Source organism: Suricata suricatta, chromosome 11 (assembly GCF_006229205.1).
Source record: "Suricata suricatta isolate VVHF042 chromosome 11, meerkat_22Aug2017_6uvM2_HiC, whole genome shotgun sequence".
NCBI lineage: Eukaryota > Metazoa > Chordata > Mammalia > Carnivora > Herpestidae > Suricata > Suricata suricatta.
In genome coordinates this window covers 14,244,618-14,261,315 of record NC_043710.1, presented here as the reverse complement: position 1 = coordinate 14,261,315, position 16,698 = coordinate 14,244,618, and the positions used below count along the sequence as shown (strand labels likewise).

The following is a 16,698-nucleotide window of genomic DNA, read 5'->3' as shown; positions in this document are numbered from 1 at the left end:
GACCATCATGGACTGGGACAGATGCAATAAAATGCTGCTCGCGACCTGGATAGGTGGTATCCTATATTCCATTATCCAAGTGGCTCTGGTAATCCAGCTACCCTTTTGTCGACCCAATGAGATCGATCACTACTTTTGTTATGTCCACCCTGTGGTGAAACTTGCCTGCTCCGACACATATGTTGTTGGTGTTGTTGTGACAGCCAACAGTGGTACCGTTGCTCTGGGGAGCTTTGTTATCTTGATAATTTCCTATACCATCATCCTGATGTCCCTGAGGAAGCACTCAGCAGAAAGCAGGCGCAAGGCCCTCTCCACCTGTGGCTCCCACATTGCTGTGGTCATTATCTTTTTTGGTCCCTGTACTTTCATATATACACGCCCCGATACTACCCTTTCAGAGGATAAGATGGTGGCTGTATTTTTACACCATTATCACCCCCATGTTAAATCCCCTGATTTATACCTGAGGAATGCAGAAGTAAAGAATGCAATGAAAAAACTGTGGGGAAGGAAGATTTTCTCTGAGGCTAATGGTAAATAGTTGACAGGAACAACTTAAGCCAGGTGATCTTAAATGTTCTGATCTGTTCAGTGAAGACTGTAATAACAACATCACGGGGTTTCTGGAGGAATAAAGAGAGAATAACACATGCTACACAACTGAAGTATTATTTGTCATCATAGTTTATTAAACTCACAAGCTCATCATGATCATACTCAACACTCATATCTTCCTCCCCATTTTGGCCTTTCTGCCATTTTCTTAAAGAATGATGGACCTACTCTGAGCATTTAAGTCTGTTTTCAAGCTTTTAGAACTGTGATTGAAAAATATTGAGCACTCAGTATATATGTGTTGCATACACAGAAGTATACATGAAAAATAACAGAAACCTAAGCTACATGCTCTGATAGAAGTTTTCCAAAATACAGTGGAAACAAACCTACTGAGGCCACAAGGGGAGATGAGATGTGTGCAGCACGAGAATAATAAAACATGCTTGAAAAATGAAAGACCTGTTTTCTTCTTCTGCCCTCAGGGGAAAGCTTTCCATTCTCAAGGACCCATTATCTTTACCCAAACAATAAACAAATTAGGGAAAAACTACCTCCAAGATCCCATTTGTAATTCTAACACCCCATTAATATGCTTCTGCTAACTGGCCAACTATGACTTGCCAGTAGCCAGCAGTCCCCATTAATGTAAATGACAAAAAGAAAAAAAACTATAGAAACTCAATGACACTAAAGAAACATCTGTAATGAGTAGGTGATCTGACTCAATCAACATAGCATATACAATGCTGAAATGTATGGTTTGGAAACTGCATTTCCTCCAATGTTTGAACCAAGAAGCTTTACTGAAAACAGTGAGCCATTCATCACACTTCCCTCTTCACATCACACAAACTGAGCTTTATTTTCCTATAATAAATGTACAGATCACTGATTATCTCTTTCATTGTTACATTGATTATGCACAATCTGATTATTCAAGTTACTACCTATACCTCGTAAGTGTATGTGGCTGTGGAGTGTGTGTGTGTCTGTGTGTGTGTGTGTGTGTGTGTGAATGTGTGTGTGTGTGTTATGATGAGAACTGTACATAGTGCTTTAAAAAATATCTCTGATACTGATACATTCATAAAATTGAAGATAAGAAAGGCAGCACCATAATTAGAAATTGTAATTAGAAACCCTGGCCGTGGGACCACACAAATCCAAGTTTATCGCCCCAGCTTGGAATCTCCATGCACCTCCATTTACTTAGTTTTGATTGATGATTAGGGCAGTGCTTCTCAAACGTGTTCAATCATGGGAACCACCTTGTGAGATTTTTGAACAGGTTACAGAATCTGTGACAAGAGTTTTTAATACGCTAGAACATGGTAAAGGGGTATTCAAAAATCCGTATTTTTAACAAGCTCATGGCGTAATTTTGGTACAGTCAGTGGAACATCTGAGGACATAGATCTGGAAACACTGGAGCTAGATGACATTTTATGTTCTTAGAGCACAAGAGGTCTATGAGCTCTCATTTGAACATATGCCCTTGTTGGTGCCTGGATGGCTCAGTCTGTTGGGTATCTGGCTATGGCTCAGAACATGATCTTGCAGTCTGTGAGTTCAAGCCCTCATTGGGCTCTGTGCTGACAGCTCAGAGCCTGGAGCCTGCTTCAGATTCTGTCTTCCTCTCTCTCTGCCCCTCCTCTGCTCATACTCTGTCTTTCTCTCCTCTTTTAAATCTAAAATAAAAGCATAAAAAATATTGAATATATGCCCCTGTCTATTATGCTTAACAATGCAAAGGGAGCTAAAGTTGATCTAAATTTAGGAACCAGTGGAATAAATAAACATTATTCATTTGAAAATATCCTCCACAATATTCTTTCCTTCATATCTTTGCACTAATAGCATCTTGAATACCAAGCAGTGTTAGTTCTACTGAAGGTCTGACCTTCCTATGATGGAAAAAGCTGTGAGGCTTGTTATTCTCAAAAGCCAAGAAGCAGGATATATTAAATAGTATTCATATTTCTACCAGTGACTTTATACATTTATGTCTGTTCACAAAAGTTCCCTGGGTCAATTCCAATCAGAGGAGCTCAGAGAGTCTACTCTTGGTTCCTTGGAAAGAGATGACCAAGAATCATTTGAACCTAGATGCCCCCTACTTCAATAGAGGTGAGTATGGTTTCTAAGCTCATTTTCTCTCATAGAAATACAACCACAACACTGGCTGCAGAACACTGGAGCTTTGCAGTTTCATAGCTTTACAACCTTGTTGTTACAGATGACAGATGTGACTTTGAGTAGAGCTTTCATGGATGAAAATAAATGGCGATGCTTCTAAATTGCCAGATGGATAAATAAGTTCATTTCATAGTGGAAAATAATAAACGTATGTCCCCTTATGTCTTCTAATCAGTGGTTATACGTCTGTCCCCAAGTACAGCAAAATCATTTTAAAACATGGTTTATTGCTCTGCTCAATTTAATATGTAAAATTACTTTCATTTTTCTCCATAGTTTATCATTTTTTTTTCATTTAAACATACCCGGGAAATTAAGACACTTGTCCTATGTCACAGTCTCTGGAATTTACCATTTTTATAATAACTGAGTGGCAGTGTTTCATTTGGACAGTGTTTTAATTCTATCCATATCTTACACAATGACCAGTTTTGTTTTGAAATACAATGCAACTTCATCATTTTATCGAAATCTTCAAATAGTCTTTATTTCACATTTTAGTATTAGAAAAATCCAGAAGTTAAGTGCATCACAGTGAAAAGAGAGACAGGCAATGCCAAACTTCTATAATAATCAATGGTAATGATAAACATCACATATATAGAACATAAACTCACAATTTCACCAAAGACTAAGGTAACATTTCTATTCTATGCATGAGAAAAATAGAGCCACATGAATTACACTGAACCTTCACATAGATCAGCTGAACCCCATCTTTTGCTAAGACACATTAAATGCGTATTGTATCATCAACAAGTATTGCAATGGCTTGTTACACAGCATTATTGAGCTGAGTCCTGAACAAAATTGCATGGTCAAGCTGGGGAAGTGGGAATTTTGAAATGTACTCCTGAATTAATAATACCTCCAATACATTTAGTGTATGCTTCCTTGAAATGAACAGTATAAAATGCCAAGCAGGAGAGATTGGCATGAGTCACAGCATATAACCTTTGTTATACAAATAAAAGAAAATTCTAAATACCTAAGCCCCCCTCCCACTATTTCACCCATAGATAATATGTAGGAAAACAAGTATGTATGTACTGTTCTTGGGTACATTCTCTTCCATCCCTCCTTTGTTGATAAATTACAAGAATGTTAACAAAATGTGCAGCTCAGCTTGGCTTGCCTTCGGAGTTTGAGTCTGTGGCTCCACAGATGGGTACCCTTAAGGTCCCTGAAAGCCTACGGAGTCTGCATGGGCTTAGTCTGCGACACTGTGGTGAAAAGCATATGGTCTAAGGCAGCATCAGAATAGTTTCCTATCGTAAGTCACAACGCTGAGTCTGCTAAGGCTAAGCTTCACCTAAGCTCCTTCGGGACACAGCCAGACAAGCATCTGATTGGTCTCCTCATTAGAGGGGCACCCTACCCTTTGTTTGTCTTTGCATCACTGTATTATAAGAAAATAAGGGATAAGAAATATGAGATGGGCAATACAGAGTCTGTTCTACTTGTTTCAGGTTGCTGCAAACCCCCCGTAGAGATAGGCAAAATTAGAGTGATGGATAGATCAGAACTTGAGAAGCTTTGAGCCATATAAAGTCTAAAGAAAGAGGACTCTATATATTTTCTTCCACCCTGAAAATGGCGCCAGTAATCTGTAGGAGTCACCTGTCTGAACCTCCGGAGGTAGGCTAGTTCATCATCTAAATTTTAAATGCACATGTGCTTTTTGTCTGGGGTATCAAGTGGAAGGCTGGACGCTGCATTACTTCCCACCCCGAGGCTGCACTGAGACGTCGGTCGGGCTCTTTAGTAAACCTGCAGACCTGTTTTGTGGCCACTTCTGTACTTGTATATCCAATTGTTATTGTTATGGATTTTGGTTTTACATTGCCTCATGAGAACATGGTGTTGGGACTATACAGAGAAGGAGACCTTATTGGTCTGGCTGAAATAAAATCATACTGAAGGGGAAGCACTCTCTCTGTGTTCCTCTGTTTTGTGGAAGTGAGGGCTTCTCCCTCATTCATTTCCCAGGTTGATGGCTATAATTGGAACCAATTATTGTTGGTCTACCTCGGGACAAAGACCTGAAGGAATATCTCCCAGCAGCTGCCGGAAACTCATTTTGTTCTGGGGAAAAGTTCCTTCTCTTCTCTGGACTGACATGGATTGCCTAATTCTACTGGCTAACCAAAACAAAATAAAACAAAAAGCCTCAAACCTGCTCCTCTGTCAGAGCTGACAAAATTTTAAACTGGGAATTCTCCTTCTTTGCCCCCTGGGGAGCCTCCTCTCTTGCTCCCCCTTCCTCCTTTGCCCGGGGCAACCAGAAGGCCATCAGGTTGCCATCTGCTGGGTGGGGAGAGGCCAATTTGCATAACACCAGCTTCTCCCTCTGCCTTACGTGATAAGAGACAAAAGACCACAAAAATCAAATTTTTGCACCAAATTTCAAGGTTAAAATCAACTATAGGGAACAAAGTGTCTTACCTGGGCTCAAGCAAAACATATTCAGTGTTTAAGCTTAAGTTTGTTGGTTTGAGATAAAAACAGAAATTTGTGTTCTATCTAAATCTGCCAGAAGTCAAATAGGTTCCTATGATCTCTACTCCAATTTTTAACAAGTGTATGTTAAATGGATGATTAATTTGGTCTATTCTATAGTTTTCATGAGTAATTGTTAAAATAGTTTTAAAGGTTCTTGGTAACTTAAAACATTAAGGTTTTACATTAATTGGCTGTCTGACAAGATAAAAACTAAAAGCCACAACTAGTGATTGATATATTGATATAGGATGAGGCCTGTAGATGCTTGGACTTTTGGCTTGTGGCAAAACAACTGGGGATATTTAAAACTGTTAAAAAGCTGCTTTGTATTTAATTGGTTCATAAAATTTGCATCTAAGAAAAGTTCTGGTATAAACATCTTTCAGTTAGTTACTAAGTCCTCGATTGGAGACTAAAGGTTCAGGCTGATGGGAAAATAAGAAAAGCAACCCTATATGCAGAAAATTGGGGATAAAATTGGTAATATGTAAGAAAGATATAAGAAATGAAAATGCATTTTTGTTGAGGGTAAAAGAAAGTAATTTTGTCCTAAATGAGATTGGTTGTTTAAAAAGAAATGACTTTGGGGAAAGGAAAGTTGTAGAAGGTTCGTGAAAGGAAATCATTAAAAAAGAATTTTATGTTTGAGGTTGAGATGAATGGAATATTCAAGGTATATTGGATTAGGGTTAAAATTCTGCTTTTCTCTCTTTCAAAGGACAAGTTTTTCCGGACCTTTGGTCTGCTCTTGATAAGACTATGTAAATACAGGGTTTCTCTTTTGTTAAAAAGACAGAAGCTTTAGGTCCTATCTTTATCAGGTCTTTAATTGCTTAGTTAGAACTTCTCTGAGGTTAAAAAGGAGTTAAGTTTTGCTAAAGGATCCCAAAGGCAAATAAAATCTTTTCTTGCCACTTTGGTTAAATAAATAAGAGTTTTCAGATTAGTAACAATTTGTAATTCTATTTAGGATATGCCTTGTAACGTCCTAAGGTTTTAATAAATTTCCCAGTATTCATATGATAAAATCTTTTAACCAATTAGGCCCTTTCATTAAAAATGCCAAGTTACTTTAAAAAGCACTCTAATACAATGATACACCCTAGGTCATGGGTAAATGCTGCAACTGCTCATATATATTTGCAATCCCTAAAGTCTTAATGTTTTGGTATAAGATCATTACTTAACACCTTTAATAATCAAAATAAAAGTGTCACTAAATTTCTAGATTTTGTCACAAAACGTGTTTCTTCTTCAAGGAAAGTTGTAAAAAAGACTTTTAAAACAAATACAGTGTTTGACATCTTTTAGATTAATACTAAAATAAGTAGAAATTTCCAAAGCTAAAAGCTGAATTCAAGCTATACAAAAGTTAGGAACATAAGGTTAAGTGACCTAATAAAAATTAGGGCTTTGTAACTCTTGTTGAAACCATTGTTGGTCCTTTAATATTTACTTATCCAGATTAAAAAACTTTCTCTTAAGATATCTATGATATACAAAAATGTTATAAAGTATTTGTTTGTAATCTAGAGCATTTATCTTTTAAAGACTGTAGATCCAACAAGAAGGGTTAGTAGACACCGAGGCTGATGTCACCATTATTAAAAAGGAAGCCTGGCCTTCACAGTGGCCACTGTCGTCTACATTAAACAACCTTAAAGGTATAGGACAAAGCCAAAACCCGGAAAAAGGTGCAAAATTACTGCGGTGGCAAGATGCCCAGGGGAATCAAGGAAACATTCAACCTTTGGTTATTCAAGGACTTCCTGTCAATTTATGGGGGCAAGACCTCCTGACTCAGATGGGTATCATTATGTGTAGCCCAAATGAGATAGTGACAGTGCAAATGCTAGCTCAAGGGTTCAGACCAAAAAAAGTATTTAGGAAAGAATGAAAAAGAAATTACCCAACCTATCGAGGTGCAAATAAACCATCAAAGAAAGGGCTTGGGAAATTTACCCTAGGGGCCATTGACATTCCTGTATCCCATGCAGATAAGATCACTTGGAAATCTAATGACCCTGTGTGGGTTGATCAGTGGCCTTTATCTGTTAAAAAACTGCAAGCAGCACATCAGCTAGGGCAGAAGCAATTAGCTGCTAGATGCATAGTAGAGAGTAATTCTCCTTGGAATACCCCTATGTTTGTCATAAAAAAGAAATCAGGTAAATGGAGATTATTGCAAGACCTTAGAGCAGTAAACAAAATGATGGTCCTTATGGGAACACTCCAGCCGGGGCTTCCCTCTCCTGTGGCTATTATTTGCAAAACCTCTCTTCCTTCTACAGCAGGTTTCTGGCAAAATAACCCCATTATGTGGGTGCATCTTCCCTCCTCGCCTGCCAAGGTCATCTATCCTTACTATTTGGCCATGGCTGACCTTATCATTCTGGGGAGAGAACAAAGTGTAAAGTACTTTGGCAAGGAGCCTAATTCCATCATATAACCCTATTCAAAAGGACAACTTGACTGACTATACTCATAAATTCATATTCCCAACAAAAACCTCTCGACAGCCACTATCACAGGCTTTGGTAGTCTTTACTGATGGCTCCTCTTCTGGCGCTGCAGCCTATACTTTTGAGCACCAAGTCACAAGTTTTCCCACACCTTCAACTTCTGCTCAACTTGTGGAACTACATGCAGTTATTGCAGTTTTCTCTGCTCTTTATGATAAACCTTTTAACTTGTACACAGATAGGGCTTACATAGCTAACTCTGTACCTCTCCTAGAAACTGCAGTCCAGATTAAACAGAGTTCCAAGGCTGCTCATCTCTTTACATAACTTCAGTCTTTAGTTAATAAAAGAGAGCATCCTTTCTTCATTGGTCATTTAAGGGCCCAGACTGGCTTTCCGGGTCCTCTGTCTTTGGGTAACCAAAAGGTTGATTCAGCCACAAGAGAAATCTATAATATTGTACTTCCCCAGGATACAGGAGTAGAAGCAGCCTTAAAAGCTCACGCTATCCATCATCTTAGTGCCCACACCTTAAAAATTATGGTCAAGATTTCCCGTGAACAGGCAGGACAGATAGTAAAACAGTGACCTTCTTGTGTTGTACATTTACCTGTTCCTCATTTGGGAGTAAATCCTCGAGGACTTGTGCCCAATGCCATCTGGCAAATGGACGTAACACACATCTTAGAGTTTGGAAATCTAAAATATGTCCATATGAATGTTGATACCTATAGCAGCTTCCTATATGCACCTTACAAACTGGAGAAGCAAGAAAGCATGTCGTAGCACACATGCTTTCTGCTATATCAGTGTTAGGGGTTCCAAAACAAATAAAAACTGACAATGGACCTGGATATACTGGGACCGTGTTCTCTAAATTCTGTCAACAGTTACACATTAAACACATCGCCGGAATCCCTTATAACCCACAAGGACAAGTTATAGTAGAACGGGCACATTTATCCTTAAGAAACACCCTTGGGGGGAAAAAAGGGGAAAAAAAGGGAGGGAATGGTACCCCACCAAGGGATCTCCCAGAAATCTTCTACATCATTCGCTCTTCATTTTGAATTTTTTAACTTTGGATAAGGAAGGACGCTCAGCTGCTGAACATCTCTGGCACAATGATGCACAGAGAACCTTTGCTACTGCACTTTGGAAAGACCCCTTGGATAATAAGTGGTATGGTCCTGACTCAGTCTTAATCTGGGGATGAGGAGCAATGTGCATCTTCTCACAACAAGCAGATGCAGCTCGATGGTTGCTGGAGAGGCTAAAAAGCAAATTGATCATAACACTCAGCCTTCCAGGGAGGAGAAATCTCCTTGAGAAATATCTTTGTTTTTTCTTTTAGGGACCATGTTTGGGAAATGGTACCTCCTCTGGATGGTCGGGTTCCAGTATCAGGAACGATGCTACTTCTACATGAACAAGTCTGGCATCTTCAGAAACAAGATGAAAAAGCTTCAGAAGGACCTGGAGAAGAGGAGGAATGAACTCATCAACAGTCCTTTCCTCAGTGGAATTCATGGAATTCTACCCTACCTCCTCTTGCTTTTAGGACCTATTGTGGGTTTGCTGATCTTGGTATCCTTAGGTCCTGTTCTCTTCTATAAGGTCATGGCATTTTTGAGGCAGCAAATAGATGCTATCAAAATGCAGCCTATCCAAGTCCATTATCACAAGTTCAATATGGCTGATCAGGAGGCCGACGTAGAGCAATATTATGGCGAGAGGCGCGGGCTGGCTAGCCAATGACAGGTAAGAGGGGCCTTACCATCCTATCAACCTAAGACAGACTACTCAGGCACAGGCTTCTGGGTATGCCCATGACGGGTAAGAAGGATTGACAGGCCCCCAACCTAAGACAGGCACAGTCCTTTCCTTGCCTATACTATCATATTTTGGAAGTAACCCTTTTTGAAAAAAGAAAAAAGGGGGACATGTCGGGAGCTGCTGGAGAAGAAAGATGTGCCTTGCACCAGAAGAGCTGCCAGAAGAGGAGATATGTGCCTCGACCTTGCAAGATCAGCAGCCTGCAGAACAGAGCTGTATTGTTACTTCCAGCTCTGCAGAACTATGTTATCACTCCCAGCCCAGCAAAACCGCATCATCACTCCCAGCTCGACGGAGCTACGTTATCAATTTCCCAGGCTCAGGGCCTGTAGACTGGGCCTTCCTATCAGTTTCCCAGGCACTGTGCTATGCTGAATCTGCAGTTTTAGTTTCTCCCTTATCCTTGCCCTTGTTTCTTAGCAACTGACTTACGTCAAGCTGCCCATTTTCTGCCTTTAAAAGACGTGTGTGTTCTCTCAATAAACGAGGCTTGATAGGAGACTTGTCTTGCCTCCATTTTCTGTGCTCCCTGCCCCCCAATTCTCTCTCCCTCCTTCAGGACCTGCATTAACCAACCGGCGGGAAGGGTCAGATGGTTGCCAGAGGGATGGTGGGGAAGAGGGTGGACCAAAATGAGTGGGGAAGAGGGGAAGATGCAGGCTTCCAGTTATGGAATGAATGTGTCATGGGAATAAAAGGCATACTGTAGTGACCGTGGTCAGTGCTACTATAGTAACAATGTGTGGTGACAGATAGTAGTGAAACTTGTGGTGAGCTCAGCAAAACATATAGACTTTTGGAATCACTATGGTTTATGCTGAACTAATGTGACATTGTATATTATGTATGCTCCAAAAAACAAACACATAACCTTCAATTTTTGTGCACAAGTGACAATAATAATTCAAGTAAATAACCTCAATTTCTTGGCGAGGGCTTGTTGAAAAGGAATGAGAACCAGAAAATAACAGGTCTGTGCCTCTCCTATGTGAAAGCTTGTTGAACCCACTCTTCTCTGAGCCTCCATTTCTCCTCACGTGCTAGTGGATGACCCTCAATGCTGTCAGAGACCCTTCCCTTTCAGAAACCTCAACTATTCTTGTCTAAACTAAGGAAACACCCCAATGCACCAAAGCTGGTCTTGACCAATGCCCCAGTTTTCAGTTAGATGCATCTGCTTCTCAATTTAAACTTCTTAATTTCTCGCTGGTATAGGGGCTGGCCTGAGTAGAAATGGGACAGTTTTGTATTGTGTGAAGAACTGGGAAGAAAACATCAAAATATGCTATTTGCATAAGGACCAGTGATGATTAACAAAATGTACCCGAGGGAGGTCCATCTCTTTTACTAGGTGGCGTCCTAAGCTTAGGACCTTCTGCAAGATGGGAGACTTTCCATGTTGCACAGGTACAGAAAGCATCGATCTGTACACTTATGAAGGGTTTTTAAATGAGGTTGAAAATGCATTGTAGAAATTCATTTAAAGGAATCCAGTATGAAAGTTCTACTTCCTGGAATACACCTTCAATACGGTACCAAGAGTTAATTAGAATAACTTCCATAAGTACAGTGTGAATTGCATATTACATTGCATTACATTATAGGAGAAGCCTTGTTTGTTTATATAAGGAGGTAAAATATACAAGAGCCCTTGTGAATCTGGGGTATGGATTTATTCCTTTATTGCAATCAGTATCTCAAAAAAAAAAAAAGGCATGCTTAGGACCTCTCTCTCTCTCTTTCTGTGAGGTGTCTCAGTCAAGAATCTATTTCCTAGAGCAAGGCACAACTGTCCAACCATTCAGTCCTTACAGTGTGCCCTGTTAGAGGTACTATTCTGCCCACTATGGCTGTTATCATGAAGCGCAGAATGATCTGGAATGCCAGGCTAAGTTGAAGAGTGTCAAATTAAAAAGGGACCTGGAAGACGTGTGATTCATTCCCCTTTACATATTCAGATAAAGAAAGTAAGAAAAAAAGTGACACTGAGGGGCATTCCCTCTTTAAGTCTTGCAATATTTTTTTAATTTCTATTTATTTTTGCAAGAGACAGGGCAAGCTGTGGATAGGGAGAGAGAGTTTATGTCACAGAGGATCGAGGCTCAAACTGGAACAGTGAGATCATGACCTTAGCTGAAGTGGGACGTTCCACTGACTGAGCCACCCAGGCCCCCCAAATCTTGCACCTTTTGATGACAGCACACCACCTCCCTCCACCTGTTGAATTTGTGGACATGAGGATTCTGTACATAGAAAGATCCAGGCAAGGGTTTGAACACCAGACACTTTATTTCCCTTCAGACCATCTGTGCCAGCACCACACTTTCCTCATGGCGTTTTTCATGTCTGTGTTTCTCAGTGTATAGATGAGAGGGTTGAACATGGGAGCAATCATGGTGTAAAATAGGGCAAACACTTTGTCGTTACTGACAGAATCAGCCGTGGGGACGTACGTGAAGATGAGGGGCAAGAAGAACATGAACACGACCGTGATGTGAGAGCCGCAGGTGGAGAGGGCTTTGCGGCGGCCCTGAGATGAGTGGGTCTTCAGGGTGGACAGGATGATGATGTAAGAAATCACCAAGGCAACAAAGGTCAAAATGGACAGCACTCCTGTGGTGGTAATGATCACAATAACCAACAGGCTAGTGTCCATGCAGGCCAGCTTCAGCAAGGGGAAAACATCACAGAAATAGTGGTCTATCTGATTGGGGCCACAGAAGGGAAGTTCCATCACAATCAATACTTGGGAGACTGAATGGATAAATGCTCCCATAATTGAGGCTATCACAAGGCTATAGCACACCTGTCTGCTCATGATGACCATATAGTGAAGGGGTCTGCAGATGGCTGCATAGCGGTCATAGGCCATGGCTACCAAGATGAAGATCTCAGTGGCACCAAAGAAGTGAGCATAAAACATCTGGGCCACGCAATTGTTGTAAGAGATAGTCTTCCTCTGAGCCAGTAGATCTGTGATCAGTTTGGGGGCCACCGTAGAGGTGAAACAGACATCCATGAAAGACAGGTAGTTCAGGAAAAAGTACATGGGCTGTTCACCAAGACAGCTACCCCTGATGGTAAGGAGAATGAGCAGGTTTCCAAGGAGAATTGCAATGTAGCAAAGTGAGAACAGCACAAAGCAGGCAATCTTTGCATCCTCATCACTAAAAAGTCCCAGCAGGATAAATTCTGTGATATTTTCATGTCCCATTGTTTCTGTGGGTTTTATCATTTAGAGGGGAAAGTTACCATATTGAAACATCTACCATTTAAAAATTATTGATTTACTTTAAAAGTAATCTATTTGTTGTACATACATACTCACACACACACATATATATACATATGTATATATGTAATTTATTATTATATGGTTACTCCAATTAGTGCTAAGAGTCAAGCAATGAGAAAAATACATACAATATCTACCTACAAGTATATAGAGTTCATTAGGGTAGACATTTACTAACAATAATAGCACGGATGAATTATTGAAATTATAATTCCCAAAGTCTCACTCTTACTGTGAGCAATAAGATGAGTGATTAGAAGATGAAATTTTTTAGGTCTAATTTAGAGATGCAGTTTTCATATTTTATTTTAAGAGTGATTTTTGAATCTTCGGTATATAGAAAATAACACTGAGGTTATCTGTCCTTCAAGGGTGGTCTTATCTTTCTCAGCCCTTCCCAGTAACTAACTCTGCTAAATCCTGAACATTTAGTAACATTTAGACACCAGTGAGCTTGTATTTTTAAATATTAGACCTCTAGCGGACATTTTTAGAAAGTGCTTTTAGAACCTTTTCTTGAACCGTTGTGAAAACAGAAGGAAGGAAAAAGAGCAACAATCGGATCTTTGGGGAAAGCAATGCTCCATTGTAGGGGGTTCTAGTATATTTCTGGTTTACTGGAATTGACCTAATTTCCCAGTTTACTTTCCAGTCTAACCAGGAACTTTCACTGCATCCAGAGATGCTTTTTTAGTAGGCCTGTTATACTGCTTTGTATCTCTTTGATGGACCACTTTCCTTAATAGGTTTACTACACACTCATGGGCCCTAGTCCTGAAATATGTTAATGAAAAAGGACATCCTGCTTTGGTGTAAAGTATTATGCTAACTATTACTTCCTTTTGGCAAGTTATCTAAAATGTATCACACAACTGCTCAACTAGTGCTTTGTTATACAAAACATAAAGTCTCCACACTGATGAAATGTGTCAGCTGGTTTGGGAATTGTTATAATGGTTACTGAACATGCCTTTCATTTATGAAAGTTCTGAGATTATTTTAGAAAAATGTACATTTGGCATAAAAATGTACATTTTTTTTTTGGTGGGGGAGAAGAGGGATAAGGAGAAAGAGAAACCCAACCAGACTCCATGCCCAGTGTGAAGTTTAAAGGAAAGCTTGATTCACAACCAAGAGGTCATGACCTGAGCTGAAAACAAGAGTCAGATTTTTAATTGTCTGAGTCACACAAACACCCCACAAAGAGATTTGTAACTGAATTTTAGAGAGTTTGTGAACTTGTGGGTTGAAATCCATTCATGAACTCCAAATTAACACCCTGTGGTCTAATTTCTTGCATAACTATATGGAATTATCACTATCAGACAAGCAAAATCAGTTGCAATATTTCTGGGCTATGGTGTGACTTGATTCAGAAAAGCAGTTAATGATTATTTTATCTGTGACCTATCTATTCTTTCCTGAAAAAGAGAATTTCTGGGGACCTTATGTGTCTCAGGCAGTTAAGCATCTGACTTTAGCTCACGTCACGGTCTCTCTGTTCAGGGGTTTGAGCTCCGTGTCACGTTCTGTGCTGACAGCTCAGAGCCTGCAGCCTGATTCAAGTTCTGTGTCTCCTCCTCTCTCTGAACCTGCCCTGCTCACACTCTATCTCTCAAAAATAAATAATAAACATTAAAAGATTAAAAAAGAAAATTCCTTTATTGAGTATAGAATGGTATTAACAGGTATAAAAAGATTGAAACAAGTTAAAAGAGTATACCATCATTAGGGTTAGGGAGAATCAATATAAGAACGAAGTCAATTCTTCTCAAAATATCAATACATTCAATAATTAAAACAAAAATCCTGACAAAATTTTTCATGAAAAACTGATTCAGTTTCTCAGAAAGAGTTATTACCCAGAGGTGGTCAACTAATTTTTTGAAAAGAAGAGCAAAAGAATATATATACATTCTTTTTCGGAATTGACGTGTCTTATAAAATGATGACACTTAAAAGGTTGTAGGTAGAGACATATTGCTGGACTTGAAGACACTCAATAAAAAAACACATACATCTTGGAATTTAATATATATTTAAGATGAAATTTCAAATTGATATGAACTCTGGTGAATTCAAAGTGATGTTATCTTTAATGTTAGGACTTTGAATCTCCCTGTGGAAAAAATATATCTCACAAGGCACAGGAAATTACCGTCCAAACAGTTTAAAGATGCAAATGTATCAAACAAAACTAGGAAAAAATATTTGAGAAATAATTAGAATGGGTTTATACCTTAGGTAGGAAAAGTTTTTAGTCAAAACACAAAAAGCAAATTTAAAAAAAAGTCTATTTAAAAATTTTGTCAACTTCCGCTAACCCAAATATTTCTAAAAGTGGCCAATGGGAATAAATACTTATAAATCTTGTGACTCGATCAAATAAACACTAGTAGCCCAATTTTTTATATATTTCTCTGAAATAGCAAAACATTTGACAAGGCAATAGACAGTAAGGAAATTACTATTGGCCAAAATAGTATATAAAAATATTCAACTTATTAGAATCAGGGTAATGCAGATTAAACAAGAATGAGATATTATATTTCCACTCATCAACCTCATAAAAAAATGTAAAAGGTTGCCCATGTAAAATTTTGATGAGAGACCCTGCAAAACTATCCCAGAAAGCATACAAAAGGATATCCTCTGCAGACATTTAAATTTGGAAAATAGAGGTGACCTAAAACCTGACAATAGAATGGAAATAATGGGTGGCATGTTCTTGTTATGGAGAACTAGACAAGCTTCATGTTTGATGCCTAGGAGACATCCACCATGGTACAAATCACTAACACATATATTGAGTGGAAAACATAATCAGGTACACAAAAATAATCACAGTATGATGACATGCATATTAAAAGGAGAGAAGGAGGAGGAAGAGGAGCAAGAGGATCACAGCCACAGAAGATCATGTAACTTCTATGAGAACCTCTGTGCTTATAAATTAATAAGAAAAAGTGTGGAAGGAAAGATTTACTTCTCGGAAATAAAGGAGATGATGGCCAAAAGGGATTTTAGTATTATACAATATTTTAATTTATCAAAGAGATTATATTTCATTATTACTTCTGTAATTTAAGGTAATTTAAAACCCATCATTGAGCATCATTTCATGTGCCTGTTGGTTATCTGGATGTCCTCTTTGGAGAAGTGTCTATTCATGTCATCTTCCCATTTCTTCACTGGATTATTCATTTTTTGGGTGTGAAGGTTGGTGAGTTCCTCGTAGATTTTGGATAAGAGCCCTTAATTCAATATGCAATTTGCCACTGTCTTTTCCTATTCTGTTGGTTGCCTATTCGTTTTTTGGATTATTTCTTTTGCAGTGCAGAAGCTTTTTATCTTGATAAAGTCCCAATAGTTTACTTTTGTTCTTGCTTCCCTTGCCTTTGAGGATGTATTGAGTAGGAAATTGCTGTGATTGTGCTCAGCATCAGTCATCATCAGGGAAATACAAATCAAAACCACTCTGAGATACCACCTCACACCAGTCAGAGTGACTAAAATGAACAAACCTTGAGACTAGAGACACTGATGAGGATGTGGAGAAACGGGCATGCTCCTACACTGTTGGTGGGAATGTAAACTGGTGCCGCTACTCTGGAAAACATTGTTGAGGTTCCTCAAAAAACTATCAGTAGAAGTTCCCTATGACCCAGCAATAGCACTGCTGGGGATCTACCCAAGAGATACAGAAGTGCTGATGCATATGGGCACATATAACCCAATGTTCATAGCAGCACTGTCAACAATAGCCAAATCATGGAAAGAGCCTAAGGTCCATCAACTGATGAATGGATAAAGAAGAAGTGGAGTATATATATATATATATATATA

General features: G+C 39.1%; 2 protein-coding genes across 2 annotated transcripts in view; both read right to left on the bottom strand.

Annotated features, from left to right (window-relative positions):
• The window catches only part of LOC115306340 (olfactory receptor 4P4-like), a 161,688-nt gene that overhangs the window by 141,785 nt on the left and 3,205 nt on the right, over nt 1–16,698 (bottom strand). The window lies entirely within an intron of this gene.
• LOC115306343 (olfactory receptor 4P4-like) lies at nt 11,845–12,771 on the bottom strand. The gene has a single exon (XM_029956686.1). It carries the CDS (start codon nt 12,769–12,771, stop codon nt 11,845–11,847), a length of 927 nt encoding a protein of 308 aa, XP_029812546.1.